Raw genomic sequence first — 21,765 nt, forward strand, 5'->3', positions numbered from 1 at the left:
TACGATTGATTGATTGATTGATTGATTGATTTCTGGGTTTGGCAAATGGTTTTACCAAACAGCGGAATCCTCTAGAGGAGAATTCTCGTGATCCCTGGTGTGTGTGGGGGGCATTTTAAGGTAATAATAATAATAATGATGATGGCATTTATTAAGCACTTACTATGTGCAAAGCAATGTTTTAAGCACTGGAGAGGTTACAAGGTGATCAGGTTGTCCCATGTGGGGGCTCACAGTCTTCACCCCCATTTTACAGATGAGGTAACTGAGGCACAGAGATGTTAAGTGACTTGCCCAAAGTCACACAGCTGACAAGTGGCGGAGCCAGGATTTGAACCCATGACCTCTGACTCCAAAGCCCAGGCTCTTTCCACTGAGCCATGCTGCTTCCCCAGGTAATAGGGTGGCCTGTCCACCTTGGCAGACAATGGGGACAGAGAGTGGAAAATCGAGGACAGACTCGCAGTTACCTTGACAGCTTGATCACCCTGTATCGCCCCAGTGCTTAGAACAGTGCTTTGCTCATAGTAAGGGCTTAACAAATGCCATCATTATTATTATTACAATTTGGCAACAGATAGACAATCCCTACCCAACAATGGGCTCACTGTCTAGAAGGGGGAGACAGACAACAAAACAAAACAAGTACACAGGCATCAATAGCATCAAAATAGATCAACAGAATTATATATATATATATATATATATATATAATTAATTAAAAAATAATAATAAATATGTACAAATTTACACGAGTGCTTTGGGGTGGGGAAGGGAGTAGAGCAGAGGGAGGGAGTAGGGGTGATGGGGAGGGGAGGAGGAGCAGAGGAAAAGGGGGGCTCAGTCTGGAAAGGCCTCCTGGAGGAGGTGAGCTCTCAGTAGGGATCTGAAAAGGGGACAAGAGCTAGTTTGGTGGATGTGAGGAGGGAGGGCATTCCAGGCCAGAGGTAGCACAAGGCTCAGGGGTGCCTGTTGTTGGGTAGGGACCATCTCTATATGTTGCTGATTTGTACTTCCCAAGCGCTTAGTACAGTGCTCTGCACACAGTAAGTGCTCAATAAATACGATTGAATGAATGACAGGCAAGAACAAGGCACAGCGAAGAGGTTAGCAGCACAGGAGCGGAATGTGCGGGCTGGGCTGGAGAAGGAGAGAAGGGAGGTGAGGTAGCAGGGGGCGAGTTGATGGAGAGCTTTGAAGCCAATAATGAGGAGTTTTTGCTTCATGCGAAGGTTGAGAGGCAACCACTGGAGATTTTTGAGGAGGGGAGTGACATGCCCAGAGTGTTTCTGTAGAAAGATAATCTGGGCAGCTGAGTGAAGTATAGACTGAAGCAGGGAGAGACAGGAGGATGGGAGATCAGAAAGGAGGCTGATGCAGTAATCCAGTCAGGATATGATGAGAAACTGTACCAACTAGGTAGTGGTTTGGATGGAGAGGAAAGGGTGGATCTTGGCGATGTCGTGGAGGTGAGACCGGCAGGTTTTCATGACAGACTGGATGTGTGGGGTGAATGAGAGAGCAGAGTCAAAGATGGATAAAGCATAGGCCTGAGAGTCAGATGGACTTGGGTTCTAATCCCAGCTCTGTCACTTGGCTGCTATGTGACCTTGGACAAGTCACTTCATTTCTCTGTGCCTCAGTTACCTCATCTGTAAAATGGGGATTAAGATTGTAAGCTTTAGGGACTATGTCTAAATTATTCTGTATCTACCCAAGCATTTAGTACAATGCCTGGCATATAGTAAGCACTTAAATACCAACCCCCCCCCAAAACGTGTAGCCTACCTTGAAAAGACCGTAGAGTTCCTCCAGTTCATCAATGGTAAAAGACGTTTCTGTGACAATGGTCCGCACCTTATCAAAATGGAACACAAGCAGCTGAATCCAGAGCAGGTTCCTTTCGAAAACATGTTCACGTCAGACATTGAAACACCTTCCTTTTTTTCTAGAGAGGGTGGGGCACCCCCAAATATAACTTTTCCAAGAACCTACCACATTGCGCTTTGTAGTGTCCTCAAGGGTTTGGATCACCTTCAGTCTCTGTTTGAATCTCATCTGTTCTATCAAATCAGCCCGGATGGTTCCAAATTTCTGGAAAGAGACAGAGAGTGAGAAAACACTACCAAAAGCCTGGCCACCACACTGCTTTTATTCAGTGAGATGTAGAGACAGCCCCCCATTCTGAGCAAACTGGAGCAGGGTAACAGGGTCCTTTTTGTTGGTGGCCAGGGACAGAGGATGCGAGTATTTAGTAGTCAGGCAATCTAAAAGCCATCTCAACTTTCTAGAATTTGTTCCTTCCTATTTTTAGTACTAAATTACCACCAGTAGTTATCTGAATGATCTCATTCCTCCACAAACGGCAGAGCTGCCAGCAGTTTGACAGAGATCCCCAGAGCCCATGACTGACTAAATCTCCGATCCTCTTATCCTCTTTGCCAAAAGGCATATTTCTTCCTTCTGGCCATATAAGTTAAATTTGAGTTTCTTGTTCTTCACTTCTGTCCGCACTAGTCCCCCTCCTGAGGAGGGACAGGGACTTGTCTGATCTGATTATCTTGTATCCATCTTGGCATTTAACAAATGCGACAATTATTATTACGATTATGATGATTATTTTTGTAGTCGGCAGCAGTTTTCAAAATCTCTGGTTGCCCCTGGTTCTCAGTTCCTCTGTGCTGATGGGAAGATTCCTTCCTTATATCCTCCTTCTTACTTTCACGAGTGAGCAGAGAAAGTAGTGTTGCCTAGTGGATAGAGCATGGGCCTGTGTGTCAGGAGGACCTGGGTTTTAATCCTAACTCTGCTAGTTGTCTGTTGTGTGACCTTAGGCAAGTCACTTAACTTCTCTGTGCTTCAGATGCCTCTGTAAAATGGGGATTAAGACTGAGTCTGTATCTACCCCAGTGCTTAGAATAGTGCCTGGCATATAGCAAATGCTTAATAAATACCTTTAAAAAAAGAAAAGGATGGGAGCTCTCAGGGTTGGAACCACGTTTGAACAAATATGATTTGTTATAAGAGCCCAGGATTTCGAAAATCTGATGGTCTTATGCACAAAGAGCTTAAAATATGAGGTCTCAGGAAACCTGGAAACAAAAGGTCACAGGGGTCTCCTTTTTGATAGACTGATTACTTTTCATGTTTTAGCTTCTTAAAAATGATGGCATACAATTTGATAAATCAATGAGATTATAGAGAGAAGAGGAATAATCACAAGCACACACAAAGAAGAAATAATCCCAGGCTACCCAGGACCAGTAGACTATGCCCCAAAATAATCAATCCATGGTATCTGAGAGCTTACTATGTGCAGAGTACTGGCTTCAAGGCTGTCCATCACCTCATCCCCTCCTACCTCACCTCCCTTCTCTCCTTCTACGGCCCAGCCCGCACCCTCCACTCCTCTGCTAACCTCCTCACTGTACCTCGTTCTTGCCTGTCCCGCCGTCAACCCCAGGCCCACGTCCTTCCCCTGGCCTGGAATGCCCTCCCTCCACACATCCGCCAAGCTAGCTCTCTTCCTCCCTTCAAAACCCTACTGAGAGCTCACCTCCTCCAAGAGGCCTTCTCAGACTGAGCCCCCTTTTTCCTCTCCTCCTCCCCATCCCCCTGCCCTACCTCCTTCCCCTCCCCACAGAACTTGTGTATATATTTGTACAGATTTATTACTCTATTTATTTTACTTGTACGTATTTACTACACTATTTATTTTATTAATGATGTGCATATATCTTTAATTCTATTTGTTCTGACAACTTTGACACCTGTCTACATGTTTTGTTTTGTTGCCTGTCTCCCCCTTCTAGACTGTGGGCCCGTTACTGGGTAGGGACTGTCTCTATATGTTGGCGACTTGTACTTCCCAAGTGCTTAGTACAGTGCTCTGCACACAGTAAGCGCTCAATAAATACAATTGGATGAATGAATGCTGTACTAGGCACTTGGGAGAGTACTATGCAACAAAATTAGCAGACACGTTCCATGCCCATAAGGAGTTTATAATCTAGAGGTTGACAGACATTAACATGAATAAATACTTTAAAATATATAATTTAAAGATATTCACATAAGTTCTGTGCTGTTGGGGTGGGATGAATGGAAAATGTCTAAAGGTCACAGATAGACAAGGCAGAAAGAGCAAGCTGGAGAAAAGAGGGGTTAATTGGGGAAGGGCTCTTTGAGGAGACGTGACCGTGGTAATGCTTTGAAGGAGGACAGAGTGGTGGTCTGGCATATATTCTAGGGGAGGGGGTTCCAGGCTAGCAGGAGGATGTGAAAAAGAGATTGGCGATGAGGAAGACGAGATCATGGCACAGTGAGTTATCTGGTGCTACAGGAGCAGAGTGTACGGGCTGTCTCGAGGATCAGGGAGGTGAAAGATAGGATGGGGTGAGCTGACTGAGTGCTTTAAAGCCCAAAAGTCAGGTAATTCAGCCTACTGCTTGCTAAGGATAGCTAAACAAATTCCAGCCCGGGATGGTAATAAAGGAAAGCACACCTGTCCCTGGGAATTTTGGTAAAGACCTCTTGAACAAGGAGTTACTGGTGTTAAGTCTACTTGATGAACTATGAGCTTCTCCACCCTAGAAGCAGTAGAAAGAGTTAGATACACCTTCTGTGATTATTTTTTTTTAATGGTGCAATGAAGTTTTAAAACACTGAACAATTAGGCAATCTGGAAAACCAAGAAAAATATTAGGAAAGCAAAATCTGAACTACCAATATTCTGACCTCACCAAATGTGGAGAATCAAGCCATACAGCTCTCTCCAAGCTGTAGTTTTCTTCTTGAATTCATTTCTGGCATCCACTCTCCACCAACCTCCCCAAGGGATATTTTGAATCTTTAAGATTTTTTTGAGTTCTGTTGATGAGATGTTACTAAAGGAGAAGGGAGTTAGTATTACCGTATCTACCAGCATTATTCCCTCCACTGCATAATTTCCCTCTCCCCCAATTTTTATGGAAGAAATAAGATTATATTTGCCAACAATGATAGGTGGTGGCAGGGTGACTGGGTGGGAAGAAGAAAAGGGTCAGAAAATGCATTTGCCAGGGACTTTCGTCACTGACATTTGCTAACTTCTGGGGTAGGAAGGAAAGAAGTCGGTGGTGGTGGGGGTGTGTGTGTGCTACTTCAGAGCCTCCTGTATGCTGCAATTAGAAGACTACAAAGAAAGAGAAGCAGATTCAAATGTCCTCTTACTTTCTCTACTTTTCCTCCTCATTTTTTCACCCCCATCTTTCCTCTGTCTTAGATAATTTTATACACGTAATCCTCTACATAATAACCCCAACCCCATTTTTCAGTGACAAAAAGTGGAGCAGTTATGTGAGTGAATCCCGTATTTCTGTTTGTCAGCAAAGTCACGTGTCTTATGTTCACTTCAGCCACGTGGGCCAAAGCAGAACATCTGTTCCTGGTCTCTAGATAGAACTTCATCACTGCAGTGGCTATTAGTCCTAACCTTTCCCATGCTCAGGTTGCGAAGCAAGCCAGCCCAGGGCTGGCATCCTGGGACTTAGGCCAGACCAAGTACAATTCTCCTTCCATCGGGAAGAAGCAGCGTTGTCCTCCAGGGAAACCATTGCCTCTAAATTGATATCCTGCTATTTTTGTAAGAAGCAAGAAGTGATAAGAATAATGTGATTGTCCCCTGGGAGGGAGGTCTGACAAGCTGAAGAAGGAGACATACTGCAAATAATGCAAAGCAATGAGGTCAGTCCAGCCTGGAGCCACTGTTTTCCACCATTCACAAACACAGATGTTCACAGAGCATAAACTCTCACATCACCTGGAATTTCCAGCCCTTGTGAAAAAGACAATTTACACAACTTGCAGAATTTCCCAGAAAACTCCCAAAGCCAAAGGGAAAGTAATTTTCTCCATACTATTCCAGCTCCTGAAACTTTCTCTTCTCCACCTCAATCCTCCCTCAACTTTCAGTTACATTCCCCCACCTCTTCAGCTTCTTTTCTGACCTTCTTTGCCCCCTGAAGCGAACTGGAAAGCAAATTTACCAAATTACTGGAAGGTCTGCTCTAGGGACAAAACTGTAGTAACGAAGACATTCCTACAGAATAAGACCAGTGAACCTCAGTGTCTCAGAGCTGAAACCAGTAGCATGGTCATGATAATAATAATAATAATAATAATACTTGTTAAGTGCTTAGTATGTGTCAAGCACTGTTCTAAGCCCTGTGGTACATACAAGTTAGTCTCTGTCCCACATGGGGCTCACACTCTTAAGCCCCATTTTACAGGTAACTGAAGTGAAGAAAATTTAAGTGACTTGCTTGATGTCACATAGCAGGCAAATGGCAGAGCCAGGACTAGAACCCAGTTTCTTCCAACTCCCAGGCCCGTGCTTTATCCACTAAGCCACGTTGCTCCTCAGCCAAGGTTCTTACCCACTTAGAGGTGGCCCTGTAGGAATCCTCAACCTTCTTTTTTAAAAAAATGGTATTTGTTCATTCATTCATATTTACTGAGTGCTTATTGTGTGCAAAGCACTGTACTAAGTACTTGGGAGAGTACAATACAATAATAAACAGGCACATTTCCTGTCCACAACTGGCTTAAGGTCTAGAGGATGAGCATAGTAAGTGCTGTTTAGCACACACTTACACTGGCACTTACTTGCCAGAAACTGTACTGAGTACTGGGGTAGATAAAAGCTAATCGGATTGGACACAGTCCATGTCCCACATGGGGCTCACAGGATTAAGACGAAGTAACTGGGGTACAGAGAAGTGAAGTGATTTACCCAAGCAGTAAGTCCCACAGCAGAAAGCCGGCAGGGTCAGAATTAGAACCCAGGTTCTTCTGACTCCAGACCCATGCTCTATTAGGCAACACTGTGTCTCCTAAGAAACAAAACTTAAAAAGACAGTCCAAATCACGGCTGGACAGATGGTGTGGCCCTCATGAGTGGTGGAGCATCTCTCAAGTAAATGCTGGCTTAATGCCAAACTTCCAGGGAAGGCTTCATAAACCCAAGCAGGATAGGTGCATCCCTAGGGTCTCACGATTCTTCCCAACTTGAGTATTTGAAGAAATTTTTTTTTCTAAGTCTAAGTGACTTTATCCACTGCTTGCCAGACAAAAATCAGAACAGAAAAGCCTAACACTTCCATTTTGGCCTGGCATTTATTAAGCATCTTTATGTACCAGGCACTGTACTAAGTGCTGGCTAGCTCCAATGTAATCAATTTGGCCACAATGCCTGTCCCACATGGGATAGATGCTCCCTAATTTATTAACAACATTCTAGTCCCAGTGCACAGTGAAGACACTAAGTTATGGCAGAAATGAGTGTTTTTCCAAAGGGACAGAAATGTGGGAGTGCAGTAGAAGGACTGTGAGCCCCATGTGGGACAGGGCTCTGTCCAACTTGATTATCTCGTATTTATCCCAGTGCCTGGCACAGAGGTGCTTAACAAATGCCCCCCAAATGAGAGGAGAGGCTTGCTCTCCTTTGTACCTGGGAGGGTAAAGCCAGACTGAGCTCCCTAAGACTCTTTCAACTTCATCTTTTGTTTCCTCTAGAGCCGCTAACCCTCGTGGGGCTCAGAATACAGAACAGGGCTTACTTTTTATACACACACACACACACACACACACACACACAGGTATTTGTTAAGCACTTACTATGTGTCAAGCACTATTCTAAGCACTGGGATAGGATATTAGTTAATCAGGCTGGATACAGTCCCTGTCTCATAGGAGGAAGAACAGGTATTTGAATCTTCATTTCGCAGTTGAGGAAACTGAGGCCCAGAGAAGTTGAGTGACTTGCCCAAGGTCAAAGAACAAGCAATTGGGGGAGCCAGGATTAGAACACAGGTCCTTTGGCTCTCAGGCCTGTACTTCATTAATTAGGTCACACTGTCTCCCACTCCTGCTATTCTTCCAGATACCTAACCAAGTCTGGAACATCTCTAGCGAATCACCTCCGGACAATTTCTCTCAGCTCACAAGAGAAGCAATAAATAATGTCCTCTGCTCCTCCTGGCCTCACAGGGGCAAAAAACAGCAAAGAACAGTGGGTTCAAAACATAAGACCTTCCTGGGAGGAAGGCGCTGTGGACATTATTGTGGTATTAGTTTAAAAAACTGCCTTTCCTGATTGGTAAATTAATCTTTCCAAAGGTTAAAGGTAAGGGGACAGTCAGTGAATCGATTTCTGCTTCAGTGTAGGCTACAGCAGAATTAAAGACACTCATAAAGAGGAAGCTTTCTCATAAGATAGACATGAATGTTAAAAAGGGGAACAGCTGAGTTTCAAAACATCAGTAAACACTCAGAAAAGCAATACACAAATAAACCCAGAGTTAGGTGGTTACAGTACCCTGAGCCTGACTCTCATATTTCTTTGTTCAGGTTTTGTTTCCTGTGAGTCTGCCACTTTGTACATCTAAACCCTAATAATGGTAATTAATAATGGTAATAACAACAACTGTGGTATTTGTTAAGCACTTACTAGGTGCCAGGCAGTGTTCTAAGCCTGGGGTAGATACAAGATAATGGGGTTGGACACAGTCCCTTTCCCACAGAGGGCTCACAAACTTAACAAATGAGGGAACTGAGGCACAGAAAAGTGAAGTGACTTGTCCAAGGTCACATGACACATGGCAGAGCCGGGATTAGAAGCCAGGTCTTTCTATCTCCTAGGCCCGTGCTTCATCCGCTGGGCCACACTGGTTGGGAATCAATCAATAATACTCACTGAGAGTGGACTATGGACAGAGTCCCATACTAAGCGCCAAAGCAAGGGAACTGAGACAAAATAAAATTGGAGTCGGGTACTTAGGAGTTCAGAGCTGAAGGGGTGGACAGGTTCCTGCCTTCCAGTCCCGACGTCTCTCTGGACTGGAGTCTAGACAGTAATCAGACCAAGAGGACTGAGTGCTGTGATTTCATTCCTGGGCCAAGTCTCGGCAGGTTTATACAACGGCAGTGAGAAACTCCTCTGGAAGAATCTAATCTCTGACATTGAGTCTTCAGTTGCAGCTCTAAGACCATGAAGGCCAATGTTGACTAGGAAAGGGCATTAGTGACCCCACTTAGAGAAAGGCCAAGTGGTTTAGAAACAAAAGTCTACAAGACACTGGTAGCATCAGTGGAATTGATAAGTGAAAACAGTCATTATGCAGCACTAAGGCATTCCTCAAAGAAATCTTGTCTGTAAAAGTAGCCACTTCTCATTCTGTCTGCTGAAGGAGGAGGGAGGGAAGAGGGAGAGAGAAAGGGAGAAGACAGAGAGAACACATATGTGTTTGAATCTTAGCCACTTAACCAAAATTCCAAGTAGCCTATTCTCTGCCATTACAGAATCAGCAGGCTGGAATGCAAATGAAAAAGACTCTTGGATGATGTCTCCAATTTCCTTTCCTTTCCTAATGAAATGGCCATGGTGCTGACCATGGCACAGTCCCAGCTTGTTGACCTTAAGGAAATGTGGCTAGTCCTGCCCTTTTAGACTGAGGGGGATTTGGGGGAAGGAGTGAGAGTAGAAAGGGAGAGGAAGGGCTTCCCTGTCCCATGTTACTGGAAACTGAAACAGACAATGTTTCTATGACTACAGATCCGAGGAAAACCCCTAGATTTTAGTTTGGTGGTTTTAGTTAAAAAACTGCCTTTCCTGATTGGTAAAATTAATCTTTCCAAAGGTTAAAGGTGAGGGGACAGTCAATGAAACTACCATGAGTTTCTCTGACCTGCCTAAAGCAAGAGAAGGAGGGGAAGTTTGTGCTTGTAATGACACAAGACTTTTTTTAAAGTGTGTTGCCTGGTTCAAAATGACTCAACTAAACCATACTTGTGATGGTTTGTTCTGAGGGTAACAGTTCATGCATGTTTGTCATGCAACCAATACTAAATGAGAATGAGAATCCAGAGATCTGAGGACAATAGGTCAATCTTTAGCAAATTCAAAAAAGTCCAAAAAAGAGATCTAATTTTAAATGCATCCTATTATTCTCCCAGCTTTCAAGGTAAGCCACTAGTACTTTCCAATTATTTAGTCCCTCAACCTCCACTGAGGACTCTTATGATCCTTCCCTCCACCCAACATCTCTCCATCAAAAAAGGAAAATGTGGCAGTAAGTGCCTTGTGGGCAGGGGTCATCTCTACCTAGTCTTTTGAAGTTGTACTCTCCCAAGTGCTAAGTGCAGAGCTGTCCACACAGTAACCACTCATACACCACTGATTAATTGGCAGCATAGCTTTGCTGTTGAGAGAGAAACAATAGCAACAGGTTTCTACTGTTTCACCCAAGAGAAGAAATGTCAACAATGAGCAGTGGAGGGAGGCAAGAATAGGGGACGAGGTGATCTAAGGGAGAAAGTTGGCAGGAGACAGCAATAGTTGCTGTGTTATGGAAAGGAGGATGTGTTACCACCTCAACAGCACCTCCTCAGACACTGCCTGGCAACCCCTCCTTCTGGAGTGGAAGCAACTAAGATGCTAGATCCCTATTTTCAAAAGCCAAACAAACTGTACTGTATCTCAGCTCTTGAGACCCTCCCCCTCTCCCCCTTCCAAGCTTTCTGCGATTATGTTCAGAGAGATCACCCTCTCTGAAACCCCTGACAATTATTCAGTCAATGGTATTATTGTGGGCACAGCCTCGTATTAAACACATGAGAGGGTACAATGCAACAGACTTGGTCAACACGTTCCCTACCCACAAAGAGCTTACAACCTAGTGGGGAGACAGGCATTAAAATAAATGACGGCTATGTACATAATTGCTGTGGTGCAGGGAGTAGGATGAATACCAAGTGCTTAAATGGTGCATGGGCAACGCAGAAGAGAGAGGGAGTAGGGGAAATGAGGATTTAGAGAAGGCCACTTGTAGATGATGTGATTTTAATAAGGCTTTGAAGGCAGGGAGAGTAGAAGTCTGTTGCACATGAAGGGGAGGGAGTTCCAGACCAGAGGGAGGATATGAGTGAGGTTTTAGTAGCGAGACAGAACTACAGTGAGTAGGCTGGCATTAGAGGAGCAAAGTGTGAGGGTAGGAAATCAGTAAGAGGGGGCAAGTGATTGGGTGCTTTAATGCCAATAATAAGGAGTTTCTTTTTGATGTGGAATGGCATGGGCAACCTTGAGGAGTGGGAAGATGTGAAATGAATGTTTTGTTTTTTTGTTTTTTTTTTTAAGAAATACGATCCGCAAAGTAAAGGACTGCAGTGGGGTGAGAAAGGAGGCAGGGAGGTCAGCGAGGAGGCAGAAGCAGCAGTCACGGTGCGAAACGGTAAGTGCTTAGATCAGCATAGTAGCAGTTTGAATGGACAGGAAAGGACGGATTTTAGTGATGCGATGGTAGAACTGACAAGACTTGATGACAGAATGATATGTAGGTTGACCGAGAGATATGAGTAGAGTATAATGCCAAAGTTTACAGACTTGTGAGACAGAGAGGATGGTGGTGGTGTCAACGGCAATGGAAAGGATAATGGGAAGACAAGTTTGGGTGGGAAAATGAGTTTTGTTTGGGACGTGTTAAGACTGAGGTGCTGGAGGGACATCCAGTTAGAGATGTCCCAAGGCAGAAAGAAATGCTAGACTGCAGAGAAGGAGAGCAGTGGCATTGCTCAGAGAGCCTGACGATCAAACACCTAAAGTTTCTAGAGGCAAATGCCAGGAAACAATGGATTCCAGCAATGGCTGAGTCCTCAGTGCATCAGCAGCACCCTGGAATCTGGGGGACTCAGTTCTTCCCTCCCTCCCCACCGTCACTGCCTTCACAGATTAGTCCTGCACATCCCTAGGGTTAGGCTAGTGGCTTTGGCAGCATGAGGGTTGGAAAGGGGCATATGGAACTTCCCTGTTCCACATGGAGGTCATAGTCTCATTTCCCATTTTACAGATGAGGTAACTGAGGCACAGGAGTAACTTCCCCAAGGTCACACAGCAGACAAGTAGTGGAGCCTGGATTAGAATGCAGGTCCTTCTAACTCCTGGGCCCAAGCTCCAGCCGACAGGCCACACCATTTCTAGACCAAGTTCCTATGGTCACGGAAAATCACCTACCAGGCAACTGCTGTTACAACTTCAGAATAAACTACTGCTACCCTCAGGAGGGAAGCCTAGGGTCTGACACTCTCTGGGTTAATAATGAAACAAACGGTTAATTCATCCTCCCCAAAATCCTTCAAGATTCCCAAGCCTTAGTTAAAACATGAGCAAATGGTACCTCATACGATGTTCTGATGAGCCGGAAGATGTCCACCTCAGGGTAAGGTTCCACATCATCGCTGAGCAGGGAGTGAAGATGAGGGATGGGAGGCAGGGTACTATCTTTGTTGGTTATGCTGTCTAAATACCTGAGGAAAGAATGGCATGACAATAAACCACAAAGAGCATGTGACAAATCATCAGCCCTTCTCCCTCCACCCCCAAATATATTGAAGCAGGGGCAACCGCAGTTTCCTAAGGGCTCTACCAAATTGGAGTGGACAAACTGGTGGCTTTTCCTAGAAACAGTGCCCTATCGACCTCCCCAAACAAACCTTGGTGGCCAGGGACGGTCTTCTATGCCTTGACTTCTGCTTTCGTGGAAGGCTGATAGAGGTACAGTGATTGGTTAGGGAATTCCACTGGGATACTGGAAGAGTGACTGCAAACTTCCCTTTTGGAGTTCTCTGGCCAGTTTTTGAAAATGCTGGACTTCTAACCAAAGAAGTTGGGTCTACCTTAAAAGGCCCAGTGGAGTGAGCCCCTTTCCCACGAGGCACGATTCCGACTCTGGAAAGAGGAGGGCCCTAAAAAAAGGCAAAGCACAGGAAAGGAAAGAGGCCTGTGTTTACACATACCTCCCCAGGACAGTCATGGCCTCCCCGTCATCTTTGCAGTTCAGCAGCTTGTCCACATTGGCATCCAGTACGGCCAGTGCCAGCTGGAAGATCACTTTGATTCCTTCATAGAAGAAACAGTCGACAACCACCACGGCGCTCTCGAATGGCATCACGCTGAGAAAGAGGGTGAGGAACCAAGACAGGGAGATGGTGGAGATTACTCCCAGGTCCTGCATGCAGTCGTACAGCTGAGGGACATGGTCTCGGGCCAGCTCCTCAAAGACGCCCTGATCCACCAGCGCTCCTGAAACACGGGAGGGCACCAGACACTCGAGTCAGGCACTTGAGCTTCTTCACCAAGAAACCCATTCCATTACCTTATATTTGTCCTCTCTGGGTAGAAAGTGGGAAAGGAACTCCAAGTGAACTCACTGAAATCGGTCAAAATTTCCCTTGTGTCAGGCCATTGGCCAACCTTAGCACTTGTCGTCACAGGCTTATTTATCCCTCTTTATTCATCTTTTGAGCCTTCTTTTGTTCTTATGCCTTTACTCTTGTTCCTAATTTGATTTGATTACAATTTGAGGCTGCCCATCTCCTTTTTTATATCAAACTCTTCGAGGGCAGAGATGGCACCAGTATAATAATAATTGTGGAATTTGTTAAATGCTTACTATATGCCAGTCACTATATTAAGCGCTGGGGTAGATGTAAGCAAATTGGGTTGAACACAGTCCTTGTCCCATATGGGGCTCATGGTCTTAATCTCCATTATACAGATGAGGTAACTGAGGCACAGAGAAGTTGAGCGACCTGCCCAAAGGTCAAAGAGTGGTGGAGCCGGGATTAGAACCCAAGTCCTTCTGCCTTCCAGGCCCATGGAATTTCTACATTATTCTACAGAATTTCTACAGTATTTTCTACAGGAGGCTCTCAAGCACCTCATATAGTCCTCTGCCCACAATAGGCACTCAAATATTATAATGACTTGTCTGACTCCTTCTCCTTCCCATTATCTTTGGCTGCATCTACCTCATAAAAATAACTCCTCTAAAAATGAAAGCAATTTCTGCTGTTACATGTTTTCAATTACACAATATTAAGAAACTGTTTATTCCCCCCAGAGTACTAGCTTGTCCCAAGTACAACACAATCCACAAATCGGTGCAGATGATGATGCGCTTCCCCGACTCAGCTTTATTGCACGCTGCCAGACAATACTTGGTATTTCTTTGCTTTTGGCATCTTTAAGTACTTAATTCAGTATAATAGCAATGAGAATAAGGAAAGCATTCTACTAGTGGTGGACATAAAAATAATATGGGAATTGGTATCAAAGTGTCAGTTCTGGTGATATCTTTGAACCACCTACCTCCTTGATCCATTAATGATTATTGAGCCGATGATTACTATTTGATTTTTCTCATAACATAGTTCTTTGAGCCCATAACTACTGCCAGTTATAGCTGCATGCTTACGTTGGATTAAACATCTCCTTTCCTCTCCTCCAAATATTTTTAAGTATTTTGACCAGTCAGTCAATAGTATCTATTGAGTGCTTACTGTGTGCAGAGCACTGTACTAAGTGCTAGGGAGAGTAGAATATCACAAAGTTGGAAGACACATTCCCTGACCACAGTGAGCTCAAAGTCTAGAGGGAGGTACTAGAGGGACTGTTTTGAATAGTTATTAAAATCCAATCCATTTATCTGTGCCTCAGTTACCTCATCTGTAAAATGGGGATTAAGACTGTGAGCCCCCTAAGGGACAACCTGATCGCCTTGTAACTTCCCCAGCGCTTAGAACAGTGCTTTGCACATAGTAAGCGCTTAATAAATGCTATCATTATTATTATTATTATTAGGTAATGGCAGATCTTCCTAGCATAAATAACATATTGTGATCTTGACAGTATAAGGCTCCTTTCTGCTGAGGTAAAAGATAGCACTCAAAAATGATTAGTTTACAATATGTACATAAATTCACATATAAAAATATATTATTGGTATATGTCTACAATGTCATTTGTTCACTTAACTACACTGTGTTTTGTCGTGGGCAGGGAACATACATACTGACTCAGTTTTCTTGTACTCTCCTAAGTACTCTGATTTTAGTCTAAGTCCACTTTTTGTCTCTTAGGAATACAGTAATGCTATTTACACCATTTCCTAACTTTGCGTGATACTCTATTCATAATGAACAAATTAGAAGTACTAACAGGGTATAGTAGTTCTGTTCTGCCTGTTACTGGGCTGGGCCTAACAGTTCTAGTCTCCAAATTGTAAAACAGTAAGTAAAGTGGACTCTATTCCTGGAAACTCAAGAACTCTACATGTTCTTTCCATTGTTCAGGGCCATCTCTTCCAGTTACTCTTTCCTCAGCTAAGTCTCCTGAAACACAAATCAGTCTCTTGGAGCACATTGCATGCAACATTGCAGGCCATAGTTAAGCACATCCGCACATACCAACAACTCTCGTGTTATAGTAGTCCGGAAGCATGCGCTCGCACAAAGCCACTAGCAACCAAAAAGCTTCCTCCTCTTTTGCATACAGAAGTAGCACAGATGTCACAATATTCATGGCCTAGAGGAATTAAAAAGCAAAGAAGTTACTAGATGGAAAATATGAATTTTCTTTGCAAATAAATACTGTGCAAAGTTTGAATGACATGCTTTCCTGAGGTAACTATAAATATCACTCTTTAACAAATAATGACTACATACAGATACATGATCCACAGAGAACTACGGTAACAGCAATTCAGCTACTTTCCCTAAATAGGCAACCCCTCTAGCACCTGCCATTTGATTTTAATTGGCTTCTCAGACTTCAGTGTGAAGACTTTTGTGATCTAACGAACTTCAGCAGGCAAAGTTTTCATTTTCTAGAACCATGGCAACATTTCCTATTATTCAGTTCAGGTGGTTCTGTGAAGCATGTGCTTTTTATAGCACCCAACATAAACAAAAGGAGGAAAATAAAGCATTACAGACTAACTTCCCCACTGTTGTTCCATTATTTAAAAAGAATTGTGAGGTTAAAAGAAAACAATTTAAAATGTTGCTGAAACCCTTCACTCGTGATGAAGATTTCAGCAGACATATTTTGTGTGTCAGAACTATTTTGATTGCCCTCTTAATTAGCAAAAAATAAACAAGACGGAGTGCTGGTCCCATTAGATGCCAATGAAACCCGCGTTCCACTTAGCTCGGGGCAGGGTAATGATAATGAAGGGTTGCCAGAAATACGAACCAAAAAAGCTTTTCCGTCTGGACTACTGAAAGCCTTTCTGGCAGGATTTCCCCTAAAGGATCACTGCAGTGTTTTTTCCCCCCTACTTGCAGTAAGTAGTTCCTCCTCTGCTCCTCTGGACTGGAAGTGGGAAAATTGTTTTCTCTCCTTCTCTTTAGAAGATCAGTACGCAGATTTGACCATGGGTCAGGCTGGCCAGATGGACCATCTTTCCTAGGTTCTCCTTTTCAGCCCAACAGAGCAGAGTGGTCCAGCCCCACTGTCGAAAGCCACTTTCATGACCCAGAGTAGAGGTAGGGTCAGACTCCACTCCCAAATTGTGAGCATGTGGGTGTGTGTGGTGGGATTGAGAAAAAGAAGGGCAGACACAATCACCTTCTGGAATATATCACCTGTGGGGATAGCCCTGGAACTAGTAGCTAAAAACCAGTCTTCCATTCCCAAACCATCCTCCTGCTGCTTAACTTTTATCTCCTCTGGGGAAGGGGGATGTGGGAGATGGACTTGGGAGGGAGCTGACCTGATTTGGCTTCTCACCTCCAGGGTTGTGATGATGCAGATGGCTGGAGGGGGTTTGTGGGCCTACAGAAGCCTCGGGAAGAGATATTCAGGCCTTCCCCAAGGACCAGGCATGCAACAAAAGACCCCCCAGTCTCATGTTTATATCCAGTAAAGGCAACCAATCAAGGAAGTGAGCTTAGAGCAAACCACTGTTAAAATTCCTGTTCCTAGCCAGCCCTCTGAGAGTCACACTGCTGGTCATGAGAATGTAGGAAATGCCACATTAGGTTAGACCAGTGGTCCAACAAGCTCGAGACGATATCTCGACAGTGGCATAAAGGATGCTGAGAGGAACAGTGTGAAAGTTACCCTCTTTGATCATCCAACTTAAGGGTCAGGGCTGGACCATCTACCTTTTCCCTTTACTATGTTCAGTACCTAAACTGAACTGAGAAGCAGTGTGGCTCAGCGGCAAGAGCACGGGCTTGGGAGTCAGAGGTCATGGGTTCTAATCCCAGCTCCACCACATGTCTGCTGTGTGACCTTAGGCAAGTCACTTCACTTCTCTGAGCCTGAGTTACCTCATCTGTAAAATGGGGATTAAGACTGAGCCTCAGGTGGGACAACCTGATCACCTTGTATCCCCCCCCCCCAGCGCTGAGAACAGTGCTTTGCACATAGTAAGTGCTTAACAAATGCCATCATTAGTATTATTATTAAACACCTCTTGAACTTTAACATTTTCTGCCCACACAACTTCCTGTGGCAGTATGGAGGTGGGGCGTTCCGGGAGAGATGTGTCCACGGTATCGCTCTGGGTTAGAGATGACTCGACAGCATACGATAACTACCTGCTCAGTGAAGGAGCACCTCTTTCCTGGGAGGAGAACCTTCCTCTTCCAAACTTTTACAGGGGCCTCCTAGAGCCAAATTATAGCTACCCAAAAGGAGGCAAAAGCATAATTGAGGATCTGTAAAATCCTTCTTTAGAGCACTACTCATTTTTACAGAAGTTCCTTACAAAAGAAATGTGCATATGTCACCTAAGCATTTCTCCTCTCAAATTTACAAGAAAAGTGATCTAGGTTCCCAAGAAAAATGGGACCTGCATGAATGCAAGAGAAGCATTGGACCATGACTAGCATTTGAAAGGTTATGAGTTTTTGTTATATTTTAATTTCCTCCACAACTTTTTGAGCTGGATTCTCAGTCTGGTTCAGCCTAATCTCTGACGTGACCTGAGAAAGGGTTTCAAAGGGTGTACAAAAAGACCTAAAATGGAGGCTTTATCTGTAAAATGGGGATTAAGACTGTAAGCCCCACGTAGGACAGGGACTGTGTTCAACCCAATTTGCTTATATCCATCCCAGCGCTTAGTACGGTGCCTGGCACATTGTAAATGCTTTACAAATACCACAATCATTATTATTAGTAGTATCATCAGCTATTTGAAGTCTGCTTTCCTCCTTCCCAGTTCCCATCTATCCTTAAACCCCCTGACAACATCTTAAGTCATGGCAGGTAAGTCAGAGTTCAATGAGCTGAACTTCAGTCATGTCCAAAAAAGTTGCCTCTACTTATTTCTGAGAGAATCATAACTTACAAAATATTCTTCAACTGTGACCATTTCAGTGAAGTTCCAGCACAAGTAGAATTATGCCAATTACAGCTAATTACACAAACCAACTGGCGTGAAGGCTAGAACCAGTAATTGGACAGTTGGAAAAACATAATCAGACTTGGCTCTCTTGAATAGGCATTCACACAATTTTGGTGAGAAGAATTTTTCTTTTCTGATTGCCTGGAGCAGTCTCAGATAACTGACGGTTAGAACAACCGACACTTGGGTAGTAGTCCCTGTTGGTCACAAAAGGTTGATTCCATCTTATGAGCTAAGGATGAAGAGTGGTGTCATTACCTGGCAGTAGCCTATGTTGGGATTTCGAAAGGCGTAGGCTGTTAGCACCCTCCTCAGAGCAGCAATGCCCATTTCATTCTGGAAAGCCGGGTGTTCTGGTAGGGAGCGGTGCAAATCCCTCTCGATCTCTTCTGTGGCGAGGTTGTACTTCCCCATCGACTTCTCTACCAGGTCTTCATAATAGCCAGGGTGGGTGGCCATCTCATTGATGGCTCCTAGGAAGATGGACCTCAGCATCAAAGTGAAAAGGGAAGGGTGGTCTTCAACTCCTCTACTCCTCACTTTCTACACCCACACAATATATAATCTGGGCTTCCCCTCTCCCTCCCTCCCATTTTTGGGGCCTACGGAGGCAAAACTGGGCAGATTGTAAATGGAGCCAGTGGGTTTCCCAGTATTTAACCCTCATTTTATGATTGACTTTAGAAAATGTGATATGTGTAAAATCTGGTTCAAGGCTTGCTTATCTTGAAAACTGCATCAAACTCTTGTTTCAAGAACCATAAAACTGAACTAAAGTGCCTTTCTTCCGGGAAACTCAAAGAGCTGTACTTGTTATCCCTTCCATCCTCCGAGGGGGTGGGATTGAACGTGTTTATTTCTGTATCCCAGATGGCATCCTGGCTGAGTAAACTATTTGTTTTTGAGTCAGTGGCAGGGCTCAGTCTAGAAATGAGTCTCTCCTATGCAGACTAGGGCTAGTCCCATGACTAATCCATATTCCCAACAAATTGAACTAGGCATGAATGTGGGCACTGCCATCTACCCAACTGTTTGTTGCCGACTTGTACTTCCCAAGTGCTTAGTACAGTGCTCTGCACATAGAAGCGCTCAATAAATACGATTCATTGATTGTTTGCTTTGTAGGAAACTGAGAGATTTGACTCAAGTAACCGGCACAAGGAATGCCTCTACTGTTCACAGGGAGCTCATGGACATAAATCCAGTAGTTGCCAGGTTTTCCTGACCTGAGGAAGCAGGATGTTGCTATTTTTCAGGATTGACAACTTCCTTTAATCTGAAAAGGTACCTATAAACAAATGCTAATATGGATAACCAATACCTTGAATTCACATAAAGCCCTTTGATTTTCCCAAGTGCTTTCACCTTAATTATCTCATTTTATCTCATTACAGTCAGCTTCCTCTGAACCGCAAGCTCACTGTGGACAGATGTGTCTACCAACCCTGTTACGCTGTACTATCCCAAGCACTTAGTATAGTGCTCTGCTCACAATAACCACTCAATAAATATGATTGACTGATTGATTCCTGTGAGGAAGGGACTAGACTTTCAGGCCTCTGCTCTTCCCAATGGTGGTTAGTATGATGTTTACTATCGCAGTGAAGTGAATCATGTCAAAATTGGGGGAACAGGCAGGACTATGCAATCCTCACGGTCATGTTCCTGATTTCCAACTGGAGATGTGAAGGCACAGAAACAAGTGTTTTAGGACAAGGAAGTCTGATAATGCTATCCCATAGAAAATGGACATAAAATACATGGAAATATGATTAGGGAGGGTGAGATGGGGCTATGTGAAATAGATTAGGTAAATTAGGTCCTATTCTCCTACTCTTCTCAAAATCCAGTTTCTTAGAGAAGCAGCGTGGCTCAGTGGAAAGAGCCCGGGCTTTGGAGTCAGAGGTCATGGGTTCAAATCTTGGCTCTGCCAATTGTCAGCGGTGTGACTCTGGGCAAGTCACTGAACTTCTCTGGGCCTCAGCTCCCTCATCTGTAAAATGGGGATGAAGACTGTGAGCCCCTCATGGGACAACCTGATCACCTTGTAACCTCCCCAGTGCTTAGAACAGTGCTTTGCACATAGTAAGCACTTAATAAATGCCACCATCATTATTATTATTATGGGGGGGTTAGTATTTTCTTTTTAAAGCAGCATGGTATAGTGGACAGAGCATGGATCTGGGAGTCAGAAGGTTATGGGTTCTAATCCTGTTCCACCACTTGTCTGCTGGGTGACCTTGGGCAAGTCACTTAAGTTCTCTAGGCCTCAGTTACCTCATCTGTAAAATGGGGATTGAGAACGTGAGCCCCATGTGGACAGGGACTGTGTCCAACCTGATTTGCTTGTATCCACCACAGTCCTTAGTACAGTGCCTGGCATATAGTAAGCCCTTAACAAATACCATAATAATCATAATAATTATTCTTTATAGTTAGCCTTCCTCTCTTTTTTAAAAAAAACAAAGACTTTTAACTTGTAAGGACTAGAATAACCCACATTGCCATTAATACTGTCCTTCAGGGTTTATTTGACTATGTGTTTGTGGCTACTTGGTGTGCAAATAAAAATATATATGAGACTAGAAATGGGAGTTAGATTTTTGGTTCTCTATACCAGTAAATAATAATAATAATAATAATAATGGTATTTGTTAAGCACTTACTATGTGCAAAGCACTGTTCTAAGCGCTGGGGGGATACAAGGTGATCAGTTGTCCCACGGGGGCTCACAGTCTTCGTCCCCATTTACAGATGAGGGAACTGAGGCACAGAGAAGTTAAGTGACTTGCCCAAAGTCACACAGCTGACAATTGGCAGAGCCGGGATTTGAACCCACAACCTCCGACTCCAAAGCCCGGACTCTTTGCACTGAGCCAAGCTGATGTATGATCTTGGACTGTAAACTCTTGTTCTACGAAGAATGGTTAACTAGAAGTTTTGTGCTTTTAGGTTCTGTGGCAGGCAAGCCACTTAACTTCTCTGTGCCTCAGTTACCTCATCTGTAAAATGGGGATTAAGGTTGTGAGCCCCACGTGGGGCAACCTGATTTCCCTGTATCTACCCCGGTGCTTAGAACAGTGCTTGGCACATAGTAAGCGCTTAAGAAATATTATTATTATTCTTATTATGCAGGGCTCTGCTCCATTCATTCCCGAGAGCTCTCCAAGGGCATCCCCAAGACCCCTCCAACAAAACAGTGCTAAGTCTGTAAAAACCCTTTTGGGCAAGCATCATCTAAACCTACTCCTTTGTACTGTCGTTTCCCAGTGCCCTGCACACAGTAAGTGCTCAATGAACAGCACTGACCTAAGGCCGGGATCGAGGCTGCCAGAGATCAGGCAGGAATTCTGAGTGAGGCTTGAAGAATCCGGGGGTATACTCTGGTCTTTGCTCTTTTAATGCTAACCATCTCACTGTTCCTAGATTTTGTCTATCTCACCATTGACCTCTTGCCCACTTCCTGCATCTGGTCTGGAACGCCCACCCTACTTAAATCTGACAGACAATTACTCTCCCCTTCTTCAAAGACTTATTG

The 21,765-nt window shown here is 44.1% G+C and overlaps 1 protein-coding gene across 1 annotated transcript in view; it reads right to left on the bottom strand.

Annotated features, from left to right (window-relative positions):
• The window catches only part of TBC1D9 (TBC1 domain family member 9), a 96,659-nt gene that overhangs the window by 10,912 nt on the left and 63,982 nt on the right, over positions 1–21,765 (bottom strand). Inside the window, exons 11-16 of the mRNA XM_038754985.1 lie at positions 18,486–18,700; positions 15,280–15,397; positions 12,829–13,114; positions 12,210–12,339; positions 1,996–2,094; positions 1,789–1,857 (exon numbers count right to left, since the gene is read on the bottom strand). Coding sequence (XP_038610913.1) covers positions 1,789–1,857; positions 1,996–2,094; positions 12,210–12,339; positions 12,829–13,114; positions 15,280–15,397; positions 18,486–18,700 — 917 coding nt within the window. The remainder of the gene's footprint in view (positions 1–1,788; positions 1,858–1,995; positions 2,095–12,209; positions 12,340–12,828; positions 13,115–15,279; positions 15,398–18,485; positions 18,701–21,765) is intronic.

Source organism: Tachyglossus aculeatus, chromosome 12 (genome assembly GCF_015852505.1).
Source record: "Tachyglossus aculeatus isolate mTacAcu1 chromosome 12, mTacAcu1.pri, whole genome shotgun sequence".
Taxonomy (NCBI): Eukaryota; Metazoa; Chordata; class Mammalia; order Monotremata; family Tachyglossidae; genus Tachyglossus; species Tachyglossus aculeatus.